At 38.7% G+C, this 10,541-nt stretch overlaps 3 protein-coding genes across 3 annotated transcripts; all 3 read left to right on the top strand.

Annotated features, from left to right (window-relative positions):
* Positions 1 to 734: 734 nt before the first annotated feature.
* Positions 735 to 2,621, top strand: K441DRAFT_694918 (uncharacterized protein). The gene is made up of 9 exons (XM_067652769.1): positions 735 to 1,100; positions 1,163 to 1,261; positions 1,319 to 1,405; positions 1,460 to 1,537; positions 1,594 to 1,656; positions 1,711 to 1,773; positions 1,825 to 2,013; positions 2,070 to 2,153; positions 2,208 to 2,621. The coding sequence occupies exons 1-9, from the start codon at positions 1,052 to 1,054 to the stop codon at positions 2,291 to 2,293; spliced, it is 798 nt and encodes a 265-aa protein (XP_067505889.1). The 5' UTR covers positions 735 to 1,051; the 3' UTR covers positions 2,294 to 2,621.
* Positions 2,622 to 8,350: 5,729 nt separating this feature from the next.
* K441DRAFT_656984 (uncharacterized protein) lies at positions 8,351 to 8,900 on the top strand. The gene has a single exon (XM_067648104.1). It carries the CDS (start codon positions 8,665 to 8,667, stop codon positions 8,848 to 8,850), a length of 186 nt encoding a protein of 61 aa, XP_067505888.1. The 5' UTR covers positions 8,351 to 8,664; the 3' UTR covers positions 8,851 to 8,900.
* Positions 8,859 to 9,655, top strand: K441DRAFT_656982 (uncharacterized protein; the record flags this gene model as incomplete). Its single annotated transcript, XM_067648103.1, is given in 4 exon segments — positions 8,859 to 9,039; positions 9,142 to 9,327; positions 9,331 to 9,449; positions 9,484 to 9,655. A coding segment is annotated over 1 exon segment (186 nt), but the record flags the coding sequence as incomplete, so codon positions are not given.
* Between the last annotated feature and the right edge of the window lie 886 nt (positions 9,656 to 10,541).

The raw sequence follows: 10,541 nt of genomic DNA, 5'->3' as shown, positions 1-10,541 counted from the left end.
GGGGGCTCTCGCTTGAGCCTTGGCATATGTATATAGACGTGTCCTTTTCCACCTTCTGCTCCTTATCTTGATATCCGGGTCAATAGACATTCCAATTGTACAGGCTTGCATACGTTCTAAACGGCGCTCGTGCCTCGATTGACTGAGTCGCTGTGACAACCACGCGATAGGCTTCTAGGGCCTTAACAATAAAGTCTTTAATTACTATAGCTGCTTAAAGGCCTCTAGCTATCGTATTCTTAGCAGCAAAAGTAGTTAAACGGAAAGACGACTATAAATTCCGGTGGTAGGCGATAAGAATGTAGATCTCGCGATTTTGCAGTCGTCAATCGCGTGGCAGTCTAAAAGTACTGACCGGATCGGCAACCTAAAAAGCTCTCAAACCTAGCCTTATAGTACCACATTTATATAACTTAACCCTTTAATGATTATACAGGTCGCCAACTAATTATTTTGATTTTCTTTTATTAGGTACTACCTAATCCAACGGCGCACAGCCCCCTGCAGCCGCTATGACCGGCAGCTATTAATCGGGCGTATGATGGAGTGTGCGGGGTGCTGAGATGTACGGTAGGAGGTTGATTAGTGATCATGGTGGGGTAGGGTTATTTATAAGGTTGGGGTGTGCCCCGGTAGGAAAATCAAATTTTCTTGCATCTTTTATCATGGCATCCAAACCCAAGAAGTCAAAATTTGTGGTTCCAAAAGTTGACTACTCGTCTCCAGGCGCTACGCCCAGTCCTTCTCATCAACCCAGTCCTTCCTATCAACCCAGTTCTTCCTATCAACCCAGTTCTTCCTATCAACCCAGTTCTTCCTATCAACCCAGTTCTTCCTATCAACCCAGTTCTTCCTATCAACCCAGTTCTTCCTATCAACCAGTTCTTCCTATCAACCCAGTTCTTCCTATCAACCCAGTTCTTCCTATCAACCCAGTTCTTCCTATCAACCCAGTTCTTCCTATCAACCCAGTTCTTCCCATCAACCCAGTCCTTCCCATCAACCCAGTCCCTCATCGAGCGCTAAGTGCGAGTGGCCAGGTTTTCACAATATGAAATGCTATGAAGTAGGTTATAATCAGGCGGAGTATTGTGCACAACGTGAGTCAACTCTCAGCATTTAGATCTTTCCGTGCATGCTAACACAATCACGGGAATAAAAGATGAATGCGAGCAACTCAAATGCACATATCCGAAGAAACTCATCTATTTCTTTCAACCTGGCGTTCCCAACCTGATCACAGCCCGATATTGTGATTTCCGTGAGTAGATAAATGTGCTCGCCAGATACACGTCACAAGCTTTTAATTTAAGTATAGATACTTGCGAATTTAGATCATGTACTGAAGGAGTTGTATCATATGCGAATAATGGAACGCGCGCTTGGTCCACTTATTGTAGCAAGCGTAAGTCAGATGTCGACTCCCTTGATTCAAGTGCGTTAAGCCCATCCAATTCAGATAAGTGTTGTGAAGACAACTGTCACTTAAAATATTTCGGGAGTAACGGACACCATGACCATAAACGCTGTGAGCTTCGTAAGTATATTAAAGTAAGTCTGATTGAGATATTTGTCTAGCTAAGACAGGACAAGATAAATGCCTTGAGAGCTCTTGCGATAAAAGGGCTGTGGATGTCTTCAGATATTGCGAGGATCGTAAGCTACCTAATATATCTTTTCTTCTTGCGGGTTAAACTAATCAAGAGCAAGATAAATGCAACAGATCATCATGCGGCTTAAGGTTAATAGACGGAACACTAGCCTGCAACAATCGTAAGCACCTCATCCAGATCGGACATCAAGTTCTAACAAGTAAATCAACAGATCGGTGCAAGGCTCGGATTGAGCCTTGTGGTAGAGCGCACGAAGTTGGTTCTGACTTGTGTGAAACACGTACGTATAAATGGCGAACACATTATCTGAATCAATTTCATTGCCCTTACCATTCTTCAGACCAGTGCCAAATATGTAAAAATGAGGTGGCAGAGACTAAGTCATGCTACTGCCAACATCGTACGCGAAGGGCTTGAACTTGTTGCAAGCAATGTCACGAGCTAATTGATACGTAGATGAATGCACACGTACCAGTTGTTTCAATCCCAAGGAGCAGATCAAGGACCAGGGTAGCCCGTACTATTGCCAGAAACATAGCTGTAAGTATAATATCCTAAGTTATCACAAGCGATATAATGGGTTGACAAGTTTAGATCTTTGTTCCGTGGCTGGCTGTCCCAACCCCCGTGAAAGTAACAGTTGGGAGTGCAGTCATCACAAGAACGCTCCCGGCAGTTAATTTATCTATCCCTCATTGTGTTGCCGTCACGCAACATTAAAACCTGATAATTTATTGACGGAATCCAATTCAATGGCTGGATATTGGAATGATTAGGTGTCAGCCTGGTGTCGATCACTACACGCTGTCACGGGACTCACACGTTCTCACGTCCCTGCGCGTTTCAACGTTCTTGACCCGTGCTCACGTTCGTCCCGAGACACCTACGCACGTTCCCCTACAACCCCTATTTATACCCGTACCTGACCTGTTCTGTTTCTGCATCCAAATGTCTTTGTATCAACCACGCATAGTTACGCGTACGTAGCCTTCTTCAATTACTACCCCGTTTAGTACATTGTATTCCAGCTCGTGCCCACTTCCGTGACATACGCCATATCAAGCGTAGATTAGGGGTGTCTTGACCCACCCATTTTTATGTATTTAATGAGGCTCTATAGCCTCTTGCAATAGACTAGAGTTCTTATCTATAATCGTCCTGTTCGATAAGTATAAGCCTAGGCCGTCTACTATATTATCTTTAATTTAAAGCCTTTATTCCTATTATTATATTAATTTTAAACGCTTATGACAATAAACTCCTAATAATATACACCTGTTACTGTCTTATTTATAGTTCTAGTAAGCCTAACTACTAGGATAAATAGATAGATGTTACTAAGGTAAAGGCAAATACTAATTAGATTTAGTAGTATGTTAAAATATTAATACCTATAACCGCTTTACTAAGACTTAAAGAACTAGTTTAAGCCTTACTTAAGGATATTAATAGCTAGGAGAAACAAAGTTCTTAGAGCTATATAAAGGGTAAGAAAAAGAAGCTTTATATACTCTAGTCTAACTATAAGAATGACTTATAGCTATATAGAAAATAGTAGTTATAGTAGTGTAAGGGATATTATTGCGGATACTTTAGGTTGCCCTTAAGACAACCCCTCTTAGATAATTGCCGGTTATGTACTAGAAGTATATACCTATAGTATATAGTCTCTATAATTTTAGAGGCCTTACCTTCTTAAGAATTTATCTCTCTTACTAATCTATCTTGTTCCTATAATTGTGCCTTATAGCCCCTTATCTACAAAGTCCCCTTATATTTAAATCCTTCTTACTATATTTTAGAAAGGTAGCTAGCTTAAAGACTAAATTGTTTATTTATATCTTTTGTTTATAACTATAATCCTTCCTTAAAATCTCGCGATAATCTAAATAGAAACTCTATGGGCACCTTATAGAAAGCCGTCACGCTAAGGTAAAAAGGTCCCTTTAATAGTAAGAGATTGTAATAATATAAACCTTTAGATAAGATGGCTAAATAAGCTTTAATACTTAGATACTCTAAGGGCTTAAAGACTCTTATACACCTATGGTTACTATTAAGGAAAATATAGACACCCTTTATAACGGTTAAAACGTTACTAAAAAGTAACTAAAGCCCCTTTAGCCCTACCTAGGCTAATTAGAAGATTAAGCGCTAGAGGTAACTTTAAGATCTTTCTCTAAGCTAAAAATGCTAGAGAAATATACTAATACGTTTAATTAGGGACCTAACTAAAACCCTTCCGGAAGACTATCGGCTTATAATTAGTATAGTAGTGGTATATAGACTACTTACGAGCTAAGTAGGCCTACCCCTTTAGGTAATTTAATTTAACTACTAACTTAAGACTTAAGCCTTATTAGGAAATCTATACTAGCTATTAGTACTAATACTACCTTTATAACTAGAGCTTCCCTAAGGTTAAGGTTAGAAAGTTAAGAGCCCTAAACTAATTATCTTTAAAATAGATATTAGAAAGCTACCATAAGGCTCTTAAAAGCTATATAGGAAGAAGCCACTAATAAATATATTAGAAATCTTTAGGGTTAGGTCTAGATCTAGTAGAGCTTAATTTAGGTTAAATAAATAAAAATTATAACTTAGCTAAGGTTAAGGGCTTTTTAGGGGCTATTTAGTACCTACCTAAGAAGGTATAAAAGACTTAGAGAGTTATCTACGCTATAAATAGAAAAAGGATATAGACTAACTAGCTAAGGCCTTTAGTAGTTTAGAACTTCGCTATAGACCTAACACCTAATAGCTAGACGATTAGGTTTATAAGATAGACAACTTCTTTAAAATATTAATAATATAAGATAATACTAAAGAGCGTATATATTGGATTATTAGTAAAATTAAAGACCAATTACTAAACTAGATTATACTTAATTAGCTTAATAAAGAGTAAATTACTATATAGCTATAGCTATAAACCTTTCTAAAGAAATAGACTTAAGATCTATATATTGTCTAATATAATAATATAGAGCTATTTTAGAATAAGATATAGCTTAACTACTATAACTTCCGCCAGTTTATAAACTTTATATAAACTTATACTTAATAGATAGATTTAAACCCCTTTAAAAATAAAAATAGTAGCATCTATAAAAAGGAGAAGATTAGGTTTATTTAGGCTAGAAATAAGCTAATAATTTATAATAAAATAAAACGCGTAGGAGCCCTATTATGGATTACTATATATATATATTTTAAACTAGTGGCTCTAAACGCTAACGATATGGTAAGAAACTAGACCTCTTTTAGTAGAAAGCTAAGGGGTTATTAAAAGTATAGGTACTTTAGTAGTAATATAGGGCAGACCTAACCTTTAAAGAAGCTGTTTTTAAAAAGAACTTTAAAAGGGTTAAAGTTAGGGCCTTAAGTAATGGGAAAGACTTTTAAAGCTAACCTAATACCTATCTAGTACCTTTATAAAAAACTTTAAAAGGTTAAAAAAAAACTTTAAAGGTAGATTTTATTGCGGATACCTTAGGTTGCCTTTAAAATAACCCCTAAACGCCCCTTAAATAGTTACTGGTTACGTACTAAAGGTAACGTCTTAGCCACCTAGACGAGACAGCTACCTACCCAAGATAGTATACGGACCTCTTACGAAAATCAAAATCAAAATATCAAAATACTCCTCTACTACCCCCTAATTGCTGTTGCTTGGCTAAGAAGATCGAATTCAAATTGTTCTTTAATTATTAGAAGCCAATCCTAATTAATCTAGCCGTTTACTTGCCCGAATATATAATCTATTACCTTCTTCTATTTACCATCGTTGCAACGGCCACTAATTAAGCAAGGAGTATTACCAAAAGCTTTAAAAGCTCTTAGTTATTAAGGAGGACTCCCTAGTTAAATAGATTAATATAATAGAAGCCTAAGGTTGGCCACCTTAAATTTAATACCTTAAATCTATGGCTAAAAGTATCCTTACTATAAAGAAGCGTCCTTTAGAGCTTAGCTAATACTAGTATAAAAACTTCCTTACCTAACACCTAGAGCTTAAAGCTTAATTCGCCTAAGGCCTTAATTAAAAGCAAAAAGATACTAAGGATCTAGAGATTATTAAAGAGTGGTTTAATTTCTACAAAGCTACTATTACTAAGTACGCAATTTCCCTAGGCGATTAATATAATATAGATAAGAAAGGAATTTTAATGGGGTTAGGCAATAAGGTTAAGGTACTTATTCCTTAATTAGAGGCTTAAGCCTTTATTACAGAGCTAGGTAATCGCGATTAGGTATCTATTATTAAGTGTATATTAAGAGGCCAATTAGGAAGTTAATTAGGAGGTTAATTAGGAGGTCAGGGCTCGATGAAATCGGCCTCTACACCTCCACGCGGTGGAGCCCGGGAACCTAGCAGCTACTATTGATGTTCCATTTAGATCGTGTCAATAGACTACCAGAGCAAACGCAGAGACGTATGTACGGCTGCGCAGCGCCTACGCAGCGACATAGTAGTGGTGGTGTAAAATTTTTTCACTGGGGGGTGAGCCCCAGCAAAAAGTTTAAATATAGCTACTACGTCTATTATACACGTTCGGTCATTCAAATCGACAAGCAATCATCCCTCCGGCGTACCCCCTCCCTCCTACAAATACTACATACACCACACAGCAACTATATACATACGCAAACAATCCGCGCCCTAAGCGTAGCAGAAGCCCCCCATTTTAACATTACCTGGTAACCTAGGTATCTAGTTATAGGGACTGGTCACCCCTATTAAATACTAGAGCGTCCTCCTACACCTCACAAATAGGTATAAGGGCCTAGGGTTAGGACCTAGGGCAAAAGCGATACCAAGTTATATACACCCCGTTATAGAAACCTTTTAATAAAGGAATGGATAAGAGACCTTAGCATATAGGCCCGGGCGGAGCGCAAGCGTTATTATTATCAGGAGATATTCACAGGAGACTTAGAAAAGGAGCTAGGGACAGGCACACAACTTTATATAGGCAATACACAGACGTGGCAAAAATGGTTCAAATGGCAGACAAGGGTAAGACAGGCATTTTAGACACTCCCGCGTAAGGGGAGTCTCAAAGCAGCAACCTAATGGTGTTTTTCTCCTCCCGTTGATGTAGTACGGATGCTATCTGGAAGTATTACCTCTCACGTTTCCCTTGGAGGTTTTTTATTCACCCAAAAATAGGTTTTCTTAGTATAATATGAGCTTTTCCCATAGGAATTAGTCTGCGTGGACCCATTAGGGGGACCGGGTCGGACGGTAAATTAAATCTACTACTAATTAGGAGGTCAATTAGGAAGTTAATTAGGAGGTTAATTAGGAAGTTAATTAGAAAGTTAATTAGAAAGTCAATTAAGAGGTTAATTAGGAAGTTAATTAGGAGGTCAATCAGGAAGTTAATTAAGAGGTTAATTAGGAAGTCAATTAGGAGGTCAATTAGGAGGTTAATATTAATTACCTCCCTACCTTATCTTTTAAGGAAAGTAAATATAACGATCTTAGATATTACCTAGACTTAATCGCGAGACAGTAATTTAAGTAAGCGATTTAGGGTAGACAAATTTAGACATCGTAGTTAATTAGTTAAAACACTTTAACTAGTATATAGAGCCACGCCTTTAAGAAATCTATCGCCTATTAATTCTTAACGGACATAAGAGCCACGTATTAATGCAATTTATTAAGTATTGCGAGGCTTATAAGATTATCCCTCTCTGTCTACTACCTTATTCAATACACCTACTTTAACCCCTAAATATTAGCATATTTAGCCCCTTATTAAAAGCCTATTAAAAACGCCTTTATAACTCTACCTTCTATAAAGCTATTAATATTACTAAGCCTACATTCCTTAAGTATTACTAAGCTATATAAGATAAAGCTATATTATTAACTAATAGAGTAAGTGCATGGCGGGTAATTGGCCTTCTGTTATAGTGCTATAATAAAGTAAACTAAATAATTATGTTATAGTATAAAGAGGGAAAGAAGGTAGAAAGGGGGTATTATATATAAATAGTAGGGCCGGCCGCTAAGTCACTAGTAGTGGGCTAGCTAATAGTAGGAAATAGTACAAGACAGTATAAAATAGTATGCGTTAGGTTAGTGCCGTAATAGTACTTCTCTCCCCTAGATAGTTTAGTCCCCAAACTAAATAAATAACTTAAAAATAGGCAGTATATAGGGTTGCCTATTTTTTACTATAAAGATATTAGTTCCGCTTACCGCCCTTAACTGAGCTAATAGTAATTTTCTATACCGGGCATAGAAAATCCTAATTAGTTAGTTTAGTAAGTGTAACCGACTACCGGACCTTGCATATTGCCCTGTTTTACCTGCGTCAGCACTACCCTCGTATGTCTCGGATACGTTTAAAATGAGTCATGGGCTTTGGAGTTCGGGGTCTACTTTCATGTATTTATATCACTTGATTTCTATAGATTTACAATTAAGTTGCTCGTTCAATTCCCACACACTGCAAAGCTTACAGTTATAAGCCCGGCCTGCCTACCGTACTGCATCTGATCTGTACATTCAGCGCTTACTAAGCAATCAATTGCTACCTCGTTTAAGAAGTCACTACTTCTTCCACCTTTGCAAGTGTTTTGAGCTTCTTCCGGGTACCTGTCAGATAATCTGTGTTCTCGGAGGCGTAGGACGTGCACGAGTCACGTGCACGGGTCACGTGCATTGTAAATATCTTCGTCTAAGCCTAGGGGCCCTAGGTCAATCAACCATCAAGACACCAAAAAAGATCATCAATCAATCAACCCATTTTCATCAATGAATAGCTCTATATGAGTTATCTGACAGTACCTCTCTTATACTCGTGATTACCTTTATTTACCAAACGGACGATCGAATATCGAATATCGAACACATCGAACATCGATCGAACCGAACCTGACCGTACGAACCCGACCGTACGAGCCCAACCTCCTTTAACCCAGATACACAACCATTCGACAGAGTCGACCTATCCACCACAGCGTAACGACCTCATATGGCGTCCAAGGGAGAGCCCAGCCAGAGCGAGATGCCAGAGCACAGAGCCAGAGCGAGATGCCAGAGCACGGAGCCAGAGCAGAAGCTAGCTTGGATATACTGATGGTAGAGACAAGGATACTGGGTAGACACAAGGAAGGCACTAGACCGACGGCAGCCAGAGGACCGTCGCCAAAACCAGACAACTGTTCGAACGACCAGCTAGCGAACATCGAATCAAACCAAACCAGAGCCTCGATATAGGCCTGTCGCCAAATCAAATCAAGGCCTTCTAGGAAGGCACCAATACTACAACGGAACAATTGATTTTGATTCCAAAGCACCAATCGAGCCTAAATGGCACCAGCCTAAATCGGCACCAGTTACAACGACCGCAACGTCACCAAATTCGACGTCTTAACGTCACCAATCTCGACGTCTCAACGTCACCAGAGTCATCAAGAGACTCGGCCAAATACGACGGCTATATCCAAAGCCTCACCATATCAAACGACGTCTTAACGTCACCAGAGTCACCAAGTGACTACCTCCAGATCTACCTCGATTACAGCTCATATGGCTACAGCCCAAATGACTACCTCGAATACAGATCAAAATGTCTACCTCGGTTACAGATCAAATGACTACCCCGAGCACAGATTAAACGACTGCCTCGAATGCAGATCAAAACACCACACCTGGATCAAACGATTCAGTAGAGCCTCCTATAAAGGATGCTAAAACATCTACCTCGACTATAGATCAAAAAGATCTACCGCGAGCACAGATTAATTGACTGCCTCGAATGCAGATCAAATCAGTACACCTCTTTGAATACAGTCTCCTGAGAGGCTGGAGAGGACATATCTTTGAACCTAGTCTCCTAAGAGGCTAAACACCTTTCCGAATATAGTCTCCTAAGAGGCTATAGAGGACATCTCTTTAAATATAGCTCTATGTCCAGAGATATAAAGCTGGGGAGTATAGTTCCTGCCTTCGTTTTTCTTTCTACAGCTTTGACTACACCGTCAAATCTGGGGGGGTGTGTAACCGACTACCGGACCTTGCATATTGCCCTGTTTTACCTGCGTCAGCACTACCCTCGTATGTCTCGGATACGTTTGAAATGAGTCATGGGCTTCAGAGTTCGGGGTCTACTTTCATGTATTTATATCACTTGATTTCCATAGATTTACAATTAAGTTGCTCGTTCAATTCCCACACACTACAAAGCTTACAGTAAGTAAGGTTAGTAAAACTCCACACTACTACCTAAATTAATTCGCGTAGCGTTTCTTAGTAAGAATTTAGCTAATTAAATAACTTTAACTGCTAGTTAAAGTTCTATAACATCTTAACCACTATAAAATTTAATATGGTGGTCGGCCGTAACCTTAGCGTAACTTTTTCTTATCTTATACCTAGTTTAAGGGTCCTAGCTTTTTAGGGTATTGCTTATAAAAGCGCTGTATAGCTTATTTATAACCCTTTAGGTCTTCCTCTAGCTGCTAGGTTATATTCTTATAATATTTCCATTTAATCTTATAAGTTAGGCCCTAGGGGTCTTTATTATATATATTAAGGATTTTCTTAAACTCCCATTTTATCACAGCGACTCAGTCAATCGAGGCACGAGCGCCGTAGAACGTATGCAAGCCTGTACAATTGGTAGTCTATTGACCCGGATATCAAGATAAGGAGCAGAAGGTGGAAAAGGACACGTCTATATACATATGCCAAGGCTCAAGCGAGAGCCCCCTGACTAGATCCGTTACGGTGCCGTAACACATTTATCTTCTATATTGCCATTATTATCTCTCTCTACTACTTATCTTTATATATTACGGCACTTTATAGTATTAATATTTGCTTAGCTAGGGATCTCTTTAGTAGCCTAAAGGCGGACCTTAGATATATAAAAGGATTTATTTACTTAGATATAGTCTAGGAGGTTT

This window comes from Cenococcum geophilum (assembly GCF_001692895.1).
Source record: "Cenococcum geophilum 1.58 unplaced genomic scaffold K441scaffold_13, whole genome shotgun sequence".
Lineage (NCBI taxonomy): Eukaryota > Fungi > Ascomycota > Dothideomycetes > Gloniales > Gloniaceae > Cenococcum > Cenococcum geophilum.
Note: the sequence above shows the minus strand (reverse complement) of the source record. Positions and strands in the feature narration are given on the sequence as shown.